Source organism: Catharus ustulatus, chromosome 14 (assembly GCF_009819885.2).
Source record: "Catharus ustulatus isolate bCatUst1 chromosome 14, bCatUst1.pri.v2, whole genome shotgun sequence".
In the NCBI taxonomy this organism is placed as follows: domain Eukaryota; kingdom Metazoa; phylum Chordata; class Aves; order Passeriformes; family Turdidae; genus Catharus; species Catharus ustulatus.
In genome coordinates this window covers 20,572,716-20,589,102 of record NC_046234.1, presented here as the reverse complement: position 1 = coordinate 20,589,102, position 16,387 = coordinate 20,572,716, and the positions used below count along the sequence as shown (strand labels likewise).

Here is a 16,387-nt window from a genome sequence, read left to right as displayed (position 1 = left end):
CCCAGGGCAAATCCTGCAGGAGTGCAGATCTGCACTGCAGGGCTGTGTCACCCAGGGCATTTCCTGCAGGAGTGCAGATCTGCACTGCAGGGCTGTGTCACCCAGGGCAGTCCTGCAGGAGTGCAGATCTGCACTGCAGGGCTGTGTCACCCAGAGCATTTCCTGCAGCAGTGCAGATCTGCACTGCAGGGCTGTGTCACCCAGGGCAAATCCTGCAGGAGTGCAGATCTGCACTGCAGGGCTGTGTCACCCAGGGCATTCCCTGCAGGAGTGCAGATCTGCACTGCAGGGCTGTGTCACCCAGGGCATTCCCTGCAGGAGTGCAGATCTGCACTGCAGGGCTGTGTCACCCAGGGCAGCTCCTGCAGGAGTGCAGATCTGCACTGCAGGGCTGTGTCACCTGGGGCATTCCCTGCAGGAGTGCAGATCTCCTGCACTGCAGGGCTGTGTCACCCAGGGCATTCCCTGCAGGAGTGCAGATCTGCACTGCAGGGCTGTGTCACCCAGGGCAGCTCCTGCAGGAGTGCAGATCTGCACTGCAGGGCTGTGTCACCCAGGGCAGCTCCTGCAGGAGTGCAGATCTGCACTGCAGGGCTGTGTCACCCAGGGCAGTCCTGCAGGAGTGCAGATCTGCACTGCAGGGCTGTGTCACCCAGGGCAGTCCTGCAGGAATGCAGATCTGCACTGCAGGGCTGTGTCACCCAGGGCATTCCCTGCAGGAGTGCAGATCTGCACTGCAGGGCTGTGTCACCCAGGGCATTTCCTGCAGGAGTGCAGATCTGCACTGCAGGGCTGTGTCACCCAGGGCAGTCCTGCAGGAGTGCAGATCTGCACTGCAGGGCTGTGTCACCCAGGGCAGCTCCTGCAGGAGTGCAGATCTGCACTGCAGGGCTGTGTCACCCAGGGCAGTCCTGCAGGAGTGCAGATCTGCACTGCAGGGCTGTGTCACTCAGGGCATTCCCTGCAGGAGTGCAGGGTTGTGTTTGTACCCCTGCATGGGGAGATGCAGGGGTGAAGGTGTGCAGCTCACCTTTGTGCCAGAGCCTTGTGCCTTAGCCCGGGGCTGAAATCCCACATCCCATGTTCAGGGAGAGCTGGGGTGGCTGGTCCTGCACACAGACAGACAGACAGACAGACAGACACACAGACAGACAGCTCTGCTCCCAGGCCCGTGGCAGGACACAGGACACAGGACACCTTCACAGGCAGTCTCTGTGGGACCTCAGGGATGTTGTTTTGGAGCTCTGTGTGCAGTTCTGAGATCTCAGGCTTCTCTCCTGGTGAAACTGCAGCTTTTCACCCACCCACTTCAGTAGAGGACACTGCTGCTTCATAAACTCCTGTAAAAGGAAAAAGGCTCTTTCATGTTCTATAAAGTTTGTTATTCTTCAGCCAAAGTTAGCTCATTCTTCTCAGTCCTAAATAAATGTATTTTCTTCCTCCAATAAATGAAAGACCAACAGTTTATAGAAAGAAACAAAAGGGACGACTTTAAATGTAGTCTTACTAATGAGTTAATCAGCATGTTTGAATGCTAATAAGCACAAGTTGCTAACTGGATCATCTCTTTTCTATTGTCCACTGGGAAGCTACATTTAGGAAATTAATTCAAAATTCCTATTTAACTCACTTTGCTTATGAATTAATGTGCATATTTAAATCTACCATGCAACAGTATCTTTGGTATCTTCTTTTTATTTTTTCTGTCTCCTTCCACCATTAATAATTACTATTCTCTAATAAAAATTAGAGGAGGGAGGAAATACTACTGATAATGAATTCTAGCACTGTCATGCAAAGATTGCCTCTAGAGCCTGCAATCACTTGCTCTTTATATAAAGGCTTGTAAATCTTGCCAGAGCTCGGGGATGCTCTGGGTGGGTCAGGGATGCTCTGGGCGGGTCGGGGATGCTCTGGGTGGGTCAGGGATGCTCTGGGCAGCTCGGGGATGCTCTGGGCAGCTCGGGGATGCTCTGGGCAGGTCAGGGATGCTCTGGGCAGGTCAGGGATGCTCTGGGCAGCTCGGGGATGCTCTGGGCAGGTCAGGGATGCTCTGGGTGGGTCAGGGATGCTCTGGGTGGGTCAGGGATGCTCTGGGTGGGTCAGGGATGCTCTGGGCAGGTCAGGGATGCTCTGGGAGGGTCGGGGATGCTCTGGGCAGGTCAGGGATGCTCCGGGTGGGTCAGGGATGATCTGGGTGGGTCAGGGATGCTCTGGGTGGGTCAGGGATGCTCTGGACAGGTCAGGGATGCTCCGGGTGGGTCAGGGATGATCTGGGTGGGTCAGGGATGCTCTGGGTGGGTCAGGGATGCTCTGGACAGGTCAGGGATGCTCTGGGCAGGTCAGGGATGCTCTGGGCGGGTCAGGGATGCTCTGGGCAGGTCAGGGATGCTCTGGGCGGGTCAGGGATGCTCTGGGCGGGTCAGGGATGCTCTGGATGGGTCAGGGATGCTCTGGGTGGGTCAGGGATGCTCTGGGCGGGTCAGGGATGCTCTGGGCAGGTCAGGGATGCTCTAGGCGGGTCAGGGATGCTCTGCGTGGGTCGGGGATGCTCTAGGCAGGTCAGGGATGCTCTGGGCAGGTCAGGGATGTTCTGGGCAGCTCGGGGATGCTCTGGGTGGGTCAGGGATGCTCTGGGTGAGTCAGGGATGCTCTGGGTGGGTCAGGGATGCTCTGGGTGGGTCAGGGATGCTCTGGGCGGGTTGGGGATGCTCTGGGCAGCTCAGGGATGCTCTGGGCAGCTCAGGGATGCTCTGGGTGGGTCAGGGATGCTCTGGGTGGGTCAGGGATGCTCTGGGTGGGTCAGGGATGCTCTGGGAGGCACAGGGATGCTCTGGGCAGCTCAGGGATGCTCTGGGTAGGTCAGAGATGCTCTGGGAGGCACAAGGATGCTCTGGGTAGCCCCCAGATATCAGTGGGTAGGACGAGAGAGGTTTAGGGTTAGGATTAGGACCTGAGAAGCAGCTCCTGCATTACAAATAGTTGAAAGTTCGGTGCTGTGAGGGGTGGAGCAGAAGGAAACCTCCCGAGTACAAACGTCACGTCCGTGGAATTGATGGAGGTGATCCCAGAGCTCCCGATCCGGCTGCTGCCCTGTTGGGCAATAGAAAACTGTTGAGCTTTTCCTGTTCATTTCTGTAGTTACCACTAAAGGCAATAGCACAACTAACATTATATCAGGCCAAATTACACTAGCGTGCCGCTTCTATTTTTTTTTTTCTTTCATGCTGTGGCATTTCCTTTCCCTTGAAAACACTCTTTCACTCAGTCTAGCAATTAACTGCTTGAACGGTATAATAAGGAAGCAATTAAGAGGTGACAGAGAAAAATTAACACTCCATTTCACATTAAAGGCCAAGTGAGTATCCTGGCCATTGTGAGTTAAATGTGTCTTTGAAAACCCGTAGTTTGGATGTATTTTCCTTTTGAATAAGAAGCCAGCTCCGTGTTTTTTAGTCTGGAGTCCCAACCTGAAAATGGATGATAACTAATTGGGTGCTGTCTGCTTAAACAGGCTGTATTAATTGCAGTTTGTTCTCCTGCAAGTGTCAAGGAAAACAAAATCTTTGTAATGTGTAGGCACAATGTATGCAGCCGGAATTTGAATATGCATGTATCAGGGCAAATAAAGCAAAGCACCGCATGCAATGTTGCCATGGCAGGCAGCATTTGCATAATAAATAACAGCTATCAGGAGACTTTCCGTATGAAGTTCTCCCCTGCGTTGTCAGCTCTGAAGGGGCAATGAAGGAGCCAATATTGAGAAGCAGGAGAGAGTTTGGCTCCAAATGCAGCGAGCGCGGGCACGGCAGGGGCCGGATGGGCGCTCTGGGGGACAGCAGGGGCTGCAGTGCTCTGCATGGCTCTGCAGTGCTCTGCAGTGCTCTGCATGGCTCTGCATGGCTCTGCACTGCTCTGCACTGCTCTGCACTGTGCTGCACTGCTCTGCACGGTTCTGCATGGCTCTGCACTGCTCTGCATTGTTCTGCACTGTTCTGACTGCTCTACACGGTTCTGCATGGCTCTGCACTGCTCTGCACGGCTCTGCGCTGTTCTGCGCTGTTCTGCATGGCTCTGCTCTGCACTGTACTGTTCTGTGCTGCTCTGCTCTGCCCTACATGGCTGTGCACTGCTCTCCATTGCTCTGCACTGTTCTGCATGTCTTTGCACTGCTCTGCACGGCTCTGCACAGCTCTGCACTTCTCTGCACTGCTCTGCACGGCTCTTGTGTCTTTGCACGGCTCTCCACTGCTCTGCACTGCTCTGCACTGTTCTGCATGTCTTTACACTGTTCTGCACTGTTCTGCACTGCTCTGCACTGCTCTGCACTGCTCTGCACGGCTCTCGTGTCTTTGCACCACTCTGCATGGCGGCTGCAGCTGCATCCCAGCAGGGAACGCTGAGCAGGGAACGCTGCACAGGGAATGCTGCACAGGGAATGCTGAGCAGGGAATACTGCACAGGGAATGCCGAGCAGGGAATGCTGAGCAGGGAATGCTGAGCAGGGAATGCCGAGCAGGGAATGCTGAGCAGGGAATGCTGAGCAGGGAATGCTGCACAGGGAATGCTGCACAGGGAATGCTGCACAGGGAATGCTGCACAGGGAATGCCGAGCAGGGAATGCTGAGCAGGGAATGCTGCACAGGGAATGCTGAGCAGGGAATGCTGCACAGGGAATGCTGCACAGGGAATGCTGAGCAGGGAATGCTGAGCAGGGAATGCTGCACAGGGAACGCTGCACAGGGAATGCTGAGCAGGGAATGCTGCACAGGGAACGCTGAGCAGGGAATGCTGAGCAGGGAATGCTGCACAGGGAATGCTGCACAGGGAATGCTGAGCAGGGAATGCTGAGCAGGGAATGCTGAGCAGGGAATGCCGAGCAGGGAATGCTGCACAGGGAATGCTGAGCAGGGAATGCTGCACAGGGAATGCTGAGCAGGGAATGCTGAGCAGGGAATGCTGCACAGGGAATGCCGAGCAGGGAATGCTGAGCAGGGAATGCTGAGCAGGGAATGCTGCACAGGGAATGCTGAGCAGGGAATGCTGAGCAGGGAATGCTGAGCAGGGAATGCTGCACAGGGAATGCTGAGCAGGGAATGCCGAGCAGGGAATGCTGCACAGGGAATGCCGAGCAGGGAACGCTGCACAAGGAATGCTGCACAGGGAATGCCCAGCAGGGAATGCTGCACAGGGAATGCTGCTGCACAGGGAATGCTGCTGCACAGGGAATGCTGCACAGGGAATGCTGCACAGGGAATGCTGCACAGGGAATGCCGAGCAGGGAACACTGCTGCACAGGTGCTGTGGGCGAGGGCAGTGCCCGGCTCGGTGGCCTGGGTGCCCGGGCTGGCTCGGCCGTCGCTGTGCCCTGCCTGCAGCGCTGGTTCTCTGCCCGGGATTTGTCCTGGGCTGGGCTGGAGCATCTCCCAGAGATTTCCCAGTGGGAATGAGGGACTCTGTACTCTGGGATTTGTGAGAGCACTGGGACACAGCACAGAGCACCCAGTGCTGCTGCTGAATTTCACAAACAGCCTAAGGCTCCAAACTTTCAGTGTTTCAGCAGTGGGTACCATGGAGCTGTGCTCTGGGAGCTCCTGGCTGGGATCTGCAGTGAAATCCTGGATGTGCCACTCGAATTCCAGGGGAACTCAGCTTGGTTCTGTCTCTCAGAGATGCTCCTTGGCTTTCCCATAACTTACAGAAAAATAACCGTGCTGAAAAAGAGGCTTCTCAGAGTGGCTACCTAAATGATCCCTGGTTTAGTTTGGCGTTTGGAATCTGCATGGGGATTTCTGTTTGACTTTTCTATATGAATTGTATTTAGTAACAGATGTAGCCTCTTCACATTATTTTTGCTCTCTTTAATCAATTGTAAGGAGTAAGCTGACTATCAGAATTATATGAAAAGTAAGCAATGATTTTCAGGTGTTATTTTACTCTGAATGTCAGAAATTACAGTTTTATCTGGGTCTATTTTTTAGCTAATGGATGGATCATGTAATATCTATAGTACGTAATATCTTCTCCTAACCAGAAAAGAAAAGTCTCTTCAAACAAGTAACCCCAGATCTCATACAACAGCACAGCATGTGTCAATTCACACTGTGTCATGTGACATGGAACTACTTCATACAGCCTGACTTGGAGTGACATCTGTATTGCCCATATCATAGAATCAAAAAATAACACTTTCACAAGTGAGGAATTATCTTTTCCAGTTGATGGTATTTTGCTATTTGCAGGTAAAAGTGAAAAACAGGTAAGGGTTAGTGAGCTACCTTGAAAAGAAATGTTACAGTAGGGAAGAGATTTGATAAGGGCCTAACCATGCTGGCAATGCAAGCAAAAGAAATGTTTCTGTTCATGAAAGGATGGCTCTGCCTTTAGATGTGATCTGAACTGAAGCAGGGGAAAACCCAGAGAGGAAATCTCAGCTTTTGAACAACAGCCTTGTGAGCTAATTAAGGCTGAAATACAATTTTAAGGAAGGAAAAGAAAACATTATCTATTGCCAAGGACTGAGGGCACGCTGCAATCGCACAGCTCGCCCTGCAGGGATGGGGGATGCACAGACACCCCAAAGAGCACGGGCAGAAGGCAGCAGGGCTGGCTCCTGTGCTCTGCCTGCCCTGCTCCCCATGCCAGGGCACTTCTGGGGGCTGGGCCACCCTGAAAACACTGCATGTTATGGTTTATTCACAAAGATCCTGATTTGAGCCGTGGCTGAGAGCAGTGAGTCCTGCAGATGCTGGACAGGGAGGTGGCTTCTGAGCAGTGAGAGTCACCCACAGGCTCTGGTACTTTTCTTGGCTCACAAGAAGATCCCCAATCCTTCTGGAGGCTTTCCTGTTTGGACTGGATCTTTTTCACAGCCACAGGAGTCTCTTTGCAGCAGCATCTCCTGCTATGTGCAGTGTTCCCCATGTTCCTGTTGCTCTGGCAGCATCTCCTGGCTGTGTGTTCCCAAAAAGCAGCAGTGACCCAGCTGTGTGCCAGCTGCCAGCCCAGTCCCATCCTCCAGCTGCCCAGGATGCTGCAGGGATTGTGCACAAACCTTTTCCTGCAGCCCAGGAGCTGCAACCTTTCAGAAATGGCCATGGAAATAAGCTGGCAGCTAGGAAGACAGATGGCAAAACCATCGTGCCATGGGCAGTTTCCCGCAGAAATTCCTGTGGAGGGAGGTAAATGTTCCCCTTTGGGATGAGGTGGGTGATTTCTGCCTGGTGAAACTGCTGCTTGGAGGAGCTCTCCTCTCCTGGTCGCTGCTTAATCCCTGAACAGCAAGGAAATATTCACACGGGGACACCTGAGATCCTTTTGGACAAAACCTCACTGGTCTGTGCAAAGTTCCACAGCTCAGAGCAAGACTGCTCCTTGCCCAGCGTGCTGCTGCTCGTGTGCTTCTGCGACCCCAAAGTATGGAGATCTTGGAAAGAGTAATTGTAAATTTACTGCAGCTGTTTTCACAGATTTTTTTGTTCCAAAGCTACACAAATAAGCTTGCAGTGAATATTTCTTGCTGTCCTGCCATGGCCCCATGCTGCCACTGCCATGGCAACCACGAAATCTCCTCTCCTTCCCCATCTCATCTGCTCGGCTGGGGAGCCTGGGATGCACTGAGGCCACCCCCTCCTTTCCCACCCCCTCCTTTTCCCTTTCCCACCCCCTCCTTTTCCTTTCCCAGCTCCCCAGGGCAGGATCCCAGGGCAGGTGGGAGCTGCTGTGCCCTCTGCAGCCAGGGCACCCTCCCCTGTGTGCTGGGAGCAATCTGGGAGCAATCTGGGAGCAACCTGGGAGCAGGGACACCCTTCAGCTCTCCCACCAGCCAGGACTTCCCCAGGCAATGCCTGGAGGGTCTGGGTGATGCTTTGTGGATTGTTTATGTGCTTGGCTGCTACTCATCATTTCTCATTGGAAATGGACAGTTCCAAAGCTCTGTAATCAAATCGTGAAGCTTTAAAAATGTAGTGCATTTTGTACAGGGGATGTGTCTTTTTCTACACAAAGGGAGGAAGGCACATATCAAATCTTAGAATTGAAAACAACATGACAATTTCGCAAACCACCATGAAATAAGGATTTCTGAGTTTGTTGATCTCCCCTGGGGACCCGAGTGCAATAAAGCAGGAATTGTGCTGACTGGGGTGGAAGTGAGGAACATGTTCAACTTGGAGGGAAATGGTTTTGTGGCACAATCCAGGGATAGAGCTCAGCTGTCACTCAAACTGTTAATCCCTCAAATCTTTAGTGCTTGAGGATTAATTTCTCTAAATATTGTGCCAAATATAATAGTGTCTGTATCTCTCACACTATTAGACAGCTATGAACTACAAGGAGCCTTTTGTCTCCCTAATAGGATTCATCCCTAATTCCAAAGTCATAAAGCATGAGTTTGAAATAAAAAAAAAAAAAAAACATAAAACATTTTCCACAGGTAGAAAGAGAACAGTGGGACAGCTGTAAAACCACGATCCTGGGCTCTGCTCCTGCCCTTAACAGCAGGGACAGGACAGGGATGGGACAGGGATGGGACAGGGACAGGGACAAGGATGGGACGGGGATGGGGATGGGGATGGGACAGGGGCAGGGACAGGGACAGGGACAGGGACAGGGACAGGGGTAGGGACAGGGATGGGACAGGGATGGGACAGGGACAGGGACAGGGATGGGACAGGGATGGGACAGGGACAGGGACAGGGATGGGACAGGGACAGGGATGGGACAGGGACAGGGACAGGGATGGGACAGGGGACAGGACAGGGACAGGGATGGGACAGGGACAGGGACAGGGGACAGGACAGGGACAGGGATGGGACAGGGACAGGGATGGGACAGGGACAGGGACAGGGACAGGGATGGGACAGGGATGGGACAGAGACAGGGACAGGGACAGGGATGGGACAGGGACAGGGACAGGGGACAGGACAGGGACAGGGACAGGGATGGGACAAGGACAGGGACAGGGACAGAGATGGGACAGGGACAGGGACAGGGATGGGACAAGGACAGGGAGAGGGACAGGGATGGGACAGGGATGGGACAGGGACAGGGATGGGGATGGGACAGGGACAGGGACAGGACAGGGATGGGACAGGGACAGGGACAGCAGGGACAGGGACAGGGACAGGGACAGGACAAGGACAGGGACAGGGACGGGGACAGGGACAGGGGACACAGGACAGGGACAGGGGACACAGGACAGGGGCTTGCTGCCTTCTTCTTTCTCCTGAGACAGAAATTCCCAGGGTGACAGAGCAGGGACAGCGATTCCGTGTCCTTCCCTTGCCATGGCTTCATCTGGGGTATGACTGTGCACCAAAGGCACCCCAAATGACCCAGCCTGTGTGGAAACAAAGGAGGAAAATGAAAACTGAAGTAGTGGCAATGAATACAGTTCAGTTTTCAACTCTGAAGGACCTTTTGTTTTGAAATATTAGCTCACTTTTACTTTCTGAGAAGTCAGACTTGAGATCCAGCATTTTGCTTTCATGGCTCCAGACCATTTGAAGTTTATTTATTTGAGTAAGTATTATTCTCATTATATGAACTTTTTCTCCCGGTTTGGGATGGCAAACAGTGCAAAATTAAAAAAAAAACTAAATTAACTAATTAGGTTATTGGCAGCTTGCACTGTGGTCAGAACTCCTTAAGTCCAGTATATCAACATTTTCATTCTAGTTAAACATGTCTTTTCACTCCAAATGAGAATTAATTAACTTTGAAGGTGTGATGTGAAATCAAAATCCAGACTTGCACACTTTTGCTTTTAGGCGAAAGTGGATATAAAAATAGAGGAATGCTGGATGCAAATGTTTCACTGCTGTAGTTCCTGGAGTCCCAGAATAAATGGATATATTTCTGTTAAAGTGATCCAATGGGATTTTGAAATGAAAGGGTTTTCTTTATTGGAACATTAACTAGATTCTTTGAAAAATGGAAAGCTGAAAATTTTGGTCTGTCAGCAGCCGAGTAAAGATAGCAAACCTGTTCTATGTGTGTTAAAAGTGCAACAAGATCATGGAAGCAGAAATGGAAGAAGTCAGCGGAAATTAGAAACAAGGAGCTGGTTTAAAAGTGAGATTAATTACCCATTGAAGGAGCATCCCAAGGGGCAGGTGCCTTTCCCAGCACTCCAGGTCTGTAATTCCTGTCAGGATTTGTTTTCCAAGCAAATTCTGCAACAGCACAAATGGTCCAGCAGGGCCTGGGGGCCCAGGGGAGGCTGGGCTGGTCAGGGTGGATCACAGCGCTGGCCTTGGCACCCCTGGGGCCAGCTCACCTGGCACAGGTGAGAGCCAGGAGCAGGGAGCAGAGCAGGGAGCAGAGCAGGGAGCTGCTCTGGGGGCGGCGTGTGCTGCTCAGGTGCAGGGGAGAGGGGTGCAGGGGAGAGGGGTGCAGATGTGCAGGGTGCAGACGTTCAGGGTGCAAATGTTCAGGGTGCAGATGTGCTGCCTGGTGCAGCAGTGCAGGGTACAGCAGTGCAGGGTGCAGATGTGCAGGGTGCAGATGTGCAGGGTGCAGATGTGCAGGGTGTAGGTGTGCAGGGTGCTGATGTGCTGCCTGGTGCAGCAGTGCAGGGTGCAGATGTGCAGGGTGCAGATGTGCAGGGTGCAGGTGTTCAGGGTGCAGATGTGCAGGGTGCAGATGTGCTGCCTGGTGCAGATGTTCAGGGTGCAGGTGTTCAGGGTGCAGCAGTGCAGGGTGCAGCAGTGCAGGGTGCAGATGTGCTGCCTGGTGCAGATGTTCAGGGTGCAGATGTTCAGGGTGCAGATGTGCAGGGTGCAGGTGTGCAGAGTGCAGGTGTTCAGGGTGCAGGTGTTCAGGGTGCAGATGTGCAGGATGCAGGTGTTCAGGGTGCAGATGTGCTGCCTGGTGCAGCAATGCAGGGACAATCTCTGCCCTGTGCTTTGCACTTGCTGCTTTTCCTCACCCCTCCCTGCTGCTCCAAAGCTGCTGTTAAACTCTGCTGCTGCTGAGCCCCAGTTAACCTGAAGGCATTAGAGAAATTGGCTGGAAAGCTCAAATCCTTCCTGGGGGTCAGCAAGAAGCGCCTTACAGATGACAAAGAAGAAAATAGGAGTCAATGAGACACACAATGGCACGGGGGAAATATTCTCTTTTACAAAATGCAGCCTGAGGAAATTCCCCAGAGGAAGGAGAGGAAGGTGCTCCTGCACGACAGTGAGTGACAGCTTTTCTGTGTGCTGTGCCCTGACAGCTCCATTTCCTGAGATGCAAGTGAGAAAACAGGCACTGACTCTTTCCCCAGAGTTATTGCTAACTCACATCCCAGTTCTGCTCCGTTTCCATGTTCTCCATTTCCACCTTCCCCTGCTTCCACTGGACCCTGCACTGCCTTTGCTGCACAGTAAGATTTGAGTGGCTAAAAGACCATGGAAAAAAGGAATGGAGCATCTTTCTGTGTGCACTGGCATATTTTATGGCTTCTGGCCTTTTTCCAGTGCAGCCTCTTCTGCCTGTTCCACTTGCTGTCGCTGCTCCCAACGCGAGGATGGGATTTCTCCTGCTGCAGAATTGTTCTGGATCAGGGATCTAGAAGGAGCTGGCTGAATGGAAAATGCAGGTTTGGATGCTGTGAAGCCTCTTGGGCAGCAGTCACACAATCCCAGGGGAGGTTTGCTGGGACAGCTCCTGTTGGTTTTGTGGTTTCAGCTCCTGGCAGAGCAATCCCCCTGCTCTGCCTCCTCACTCCAGTTCCATGTTTGCTTTTGTCTTGTCTTATTTTCCTTCCCTTTTTCCAGGGAGCCTTGCTGGCTGAATTCCTGTTGGTTTTGATGCCCAATTCAGAGCTTTGGCTTGTGAGGTGCTGCAAGTCCAGCTCCTGTTCTTTAATTCTGTTCTCTAAATTCACAGACAAAGCAGCGCAGCCCTCCCTGCAGCTCTGCTGATGTTCTTACCCTCGTGTTTTTTCAGCTCCAGCCCATAAACCTGCCAGGCCAACCTGGCAGCTGCATCCTGCTAGGCTCTCCCACACAGGTCAATCTCATTTCTAGTTTTGATTGTTACAGTTTAAAGATAGAATTTCCCTTTCTTGCTTCACAGCATTCAAATGCTAATTAGTTCCCTTAAATGTCTAGGAAGTTATCCCAGTTTACACATACATGGTTTATTAACTCATGTTCATTTCAAACCTGGTCTTTGATGTAGGCTAATGGAATTATTCTTTTAGAATCTCTTTAAAAGGTGACTTTTCTTTCTTGATGGATGGATATTGTTTCTCTGAAGCACATTTGTGAGTGTTTGCCTTTGGAAAAAATGCTTGCTTTGCATGGGCTAATGCTGAGTACCCCTGGATGTGCATGCAACAGAGAAACCTTTTTTTTTATATTTGCAGCAACTTACTTTTTACTCTTTGCTGGAAAAAAATTAAAAAAATCTTTCTTTTACCTCCCTTTCCGTATCTAATAAGATGGAACAGAGCAGCTTAGCAGAAATGCATCTGCCTAGAGAATATGGCTGTGTGAGCCAGCATTTGTTTCCAGCTGTTTTCTTGTCATTAGCTTTTAATTTCAACAACTACCTGCCTGTGCCTCTCCTCTCTCTTCCCCTCCTCAGGTATTTCGTGCTGTTATTGTGATTGTCAGTTCTGTTCTGCTTGAAATGTTTCCGTATATGTTACCATGGTTACAGGTGCCAGAATTGGAAATAAATGAAGGGGGTATCAAGGCACTGGTGTGACTCTGATGGAGGCTTAGCTCCGAGATGTCAGCTATTATTTTGCTGGATTCCATGATATTTGTTGAGAGATCCACTTTAATAGAATATTTAAATACTTGCTTGAACATAGACTGCTCTAAAATGGAATTATGTAGGAATGGATTTTAAATAAATTAATTTTTTTCTTTTTGTTGAGTACACAGCCTTTGGGACAGTCTGCAAGTGAGTGAATAGAGTGTCTGGAACATTTACTGCATAAATGCTATGAGCATATTTGACTGTATCTCCTACTGGAGCATGGATGAGAACTGAGTACAACTGCAGAAAAGTTCAAAGAGATAAGAGAAGAAACTTAGGAAACAGAAAGCTGCTTCAGAATGATTTCCTACAGCTGACTGAAGAAGATACTGGGAAATCAGGGGGCTGCTGTCTCTCTTTTACAGTCTGTGTGGCAGCAACAGCTGCTGGCAAAGTCTGTGGGAGGCTTCTGGTGCAGGTGATGTGAGGGGTTCTGCAGAAACAGAGATTTCCATTGCTCATTTTATGGGCTTGGGACTTTATCAAAAGCTCAGCAAAGTCATTGGAGAAATTCCCAGTGACAACAGTGAGATTTGAACTGGATCTTAGCTCAGCTGATTCAGCAACCTTTCCCACACTGTCCTGAGTGATTTTGGTGTTTGGAGTGCTCTTCTCCTTCAGAGGCTCTCAGTGTGCACCCGTGGGTGATGTGCTCTTTAACCAGGGGGACAAAATATGGGAGCCCTGCTGAATTCTCAAACGGGCAGTACCAGGTCCCAGAGAAGGTTCCTGCTTTCCTTCCCCAGTGTTTTTCCTTTATTGGAGCTGCCTGTCCCCACTGAAGTCAGCTGAACAGCTCCTGCTCACGGGAGAGGAATTCCTGTGTATGTGTGAGTGTGGGTTTGTTTATACACCCACAAAGCCATGAATGTGCCATTAAAATCTTCATCCTTTTGAAGCAGCTTTAAATGAAACTGTGTCTTTCTGTTCTGAAATGTTATTTTGAGGCCAGCAGAAAGAGGGCAAACACTGTGGTGTTCCTGAAGTGTTGGCTAGTGATTATAATTGGATGGTAACAGTAACAGGAGATTTAACTAAAGATTGAGGTTTGCAGTGACTCAGTTTAGCATGTCAAAGCAGGAACTGGAGCAAATGAAGTTGCTGTATTTATCCTTTCCCTGAATTTGTATCTTCATTTCTCACTAACCCTTTCCCTAAGAGACTCACAGAGAATATTCCACCTTTACTTCCAGAGTCCACGGCCACTGAGGCTTTCCCTGCTGCATCCAGTTAAAAATGTAAAGTTCAACTTCTGAATTCTGGCTGTGGTCAGTTTCAGCACGTATGGAGGGGCAGAGAGTGGTGTGCTTCCCCTGCTCCTGCTGCGCAGCCAGGGTAGCTGTGCACATCACAGAAATGTTCCTGCATCCCTGGGAACGTTCCTGCATCCCTGGGAATGCCCTGATTGTGTTCCTGCATCCCTGGGAATGCCTTGATTGTGTTCCTGCATCCCTGGGAATGTTCCTGCATCCCTGGGAATGTCCTGATCGTGTTCCTGCATCCCTGGGAACGTTCCTGCATCCCTGGGAATGTTCCTGAATCCCTGGGAATGCCATGATCGTGTTCCTGAATCCCTGGGAATGTTCCTGCATCCCTGGGAATGTTCCTGAATCCCTGGGAATGTCCTGATCGTGTTCCTGCATCCCTGGGAATGCCCTGCTCGTGTTCCTGCATCCCTGGGAATGTTCCTGCATCCCTGGGAATGTTCCTGCATCCCTGGGAGTGTTCCTGCATCCCTGGGAATGCCCTGCTCCCATTCCTGCATCCCTGGGAGTGCCCTGCTCCATCTCGGAGCTCTGCCGCTCAGCTGGAGCCCTGAGCGCTCTGAGTGCTCCGTGCTCTGTCCCTTTGTCCTTCTGGCCGAAGTTTTCAGCCCTGTCCTGCAGAGACTGTCCGGGGGAGCTGGGGAGCAGCATCTGCTCTGTCTGAGCTCTCAGCACACACCCCCAGCCCCAAACCCGAGTTTGCCTGGGCTTGGCATTGCCTGTCCAGGGCAGGGACACCCGTGAGCACGGGATAAAAGGAGCTGAATCCAAACTCCACGAACAAAGCAGCGTCTGCAGGGCTCTGCAGCCTTCCCTCAGCACCACCATCCCCAATTACCGTCAAACTGTGGTGTTTTCCTCGACACTGAATACATTCATCTCCTGATGAGCGAGCAGAGCTGTGGTTTTGTGCTGGGCTCAGACTCCTGCCCCCGGTTTGAACCCGGTGAGAGGCAGCTCAGGAATTGTTCGGCACCAGCTCCAGGAATTATTGCTGCACAGGGCAACAACGACCGCTAGTGGCTCAGGGGGATTTTCCCAAATTACTGAAGCTGGGAGGGAGGAGGCAGGACCTGGCAGGGCTCCGAGCTCTCCTGGATCCCCCTTCTGTCCAGGTGAGACCCCCAGCTCTCCAGCCTGGCTCCAGCCCAGCTGCAGCTCCACATCTGGGCTGTACAGAACTGCACAAGAGCTGAGATTCCTCTTCCCTTTCGTCTCTGTGTTCCAGGCCACCCAAATGCCAGCAGAGCTGAGATTTCACTGCTTCAGCTGCTGAGAGAGCCCTGAGCAAGGGCAGCTGGGCACCCTCAGCTGAACACCAAATGGAAAAGCTCCATCCTGGATTAACAAGAAGATAATTCTTTCCAGTTGGCCACAAGGTAAATTAAGGACAGTTCTCTACTCAGGGCATCCGCTTGGGCTCCACTGGATTTCTCCTGTGGGAAAACTCCTGTCCAGGTAACCCCAAATCTTCCAGTAACAGAAAAGCTTGTTTTTAGATTCAAAGAATGATTTTGTAAGTGGTTACTGCACAGCTGGGTCCCAGCTAGGAGGGACAAAAAGAGGAATTTCTTCTCTTTTAGGAGATACAGATCAGGGATGGTATCAGCAAGGGATTGTATCCAAAACTAAGAGAAAATGAAAGATGCTTCTCATGTTAAACAACTGTACAAGTGAAGTTCTGAGGAGTTTTTGTCTACTGTTCTGTTAGCTTCTGCCTGGAAACGTGAACCAATTTTAGTCATTTCTGCTGTGTGTTAGTAGGTGGCAGTCTTGATCAAGTTTTGAAACGCTGGAGCTTTCCTTTTCCTTTCCTTTTCCATCTGCCTCCACTGGGACGTGCAGGGGTGTCTGAGCACACAGAGAGTCCTGGGCTGAGCTTGGCTCAAACCTGGACAGCTCTGGGCACCCTGGCAGGTTTTTATGGGACCTGGTGAGATTGGAGTCACTCAGAGAGGTGACATCGCCGGGGTTAAGGTGCAAATGGGGATTTTAGCTGTAATTGCTCCATCTGAACCCTTCCTAAAAGCACCTTGCTGACTCTGCCCTTGCCTGTAAGAAATGGATAAAATAATTTCCCTGCTCTGAGGGCGGGTTCAGGGTTCTGTGGCAGTGGAGCTGTGGATTTATCCTTGGACTGCTCTGCAGACTGAGCACTCTGCTGCCAGAGCATCTTCCCTCTCTCACTGAGTCCTGTCTCAGGGCTGGGCTGTCTGGGCTGAGCTCAGCTCTACCAGGAAGACAGGAGGGCTTTGTGCTTGAGTTAAAAGCCCTTCTGTGCTCCTGCTTGGACTCCCTCCCAGTCAGATTTGTCTGCCAGGTCACCTTTCTTGGCTCTCAGAGCTGATGGCTGGATGTTTATCATC

The 16,387-nt window shown here is 51.3% G+C and overlaps 1 protein-coding gene across 1 annotated transcript; it reads right to left on the bottom strand.

Moving 5' to 3' along the window:
- Window positions 1-10,358: 10,358 nt before the first annotated feature.
- LOC117003013 (keratin-associated protein 4-6-like) lies at window positions 10,359-11,319 on the bottom strand. The gene is made up of 2 exons (XM_033072612.1): window positions 11,287-11,319; window positions 10,359-10,988 (listed from the first exon to the last, which is right to left on the bottom strand). Exons 1-2 carry the CDS (start codon window positions 11,317-11,319, stop codon window positions 10,359-10,361), a joined length of 663 nt encoding a protein of 220 aa, XP_032928503.1.
- Between the last annotated feature and the right edge of the window lie 5,068 nt (window positions 11,320-16,387).

Coding starts and splice junctions, on each gene's coding strand:
- LOC117003013 (XM_033072612.1), bottom strand. CDS start 11,319: ATGGAGAACATGGAAACGGAGCAGAACTGGGAT. Junction 10,989..11,286: donor AAACGGAGCAGAACTGGGAT/GTGAGTTAGCAA, acceptor TAATGCCTTCAG/GTTAACTGGGGCTCAGCAGC.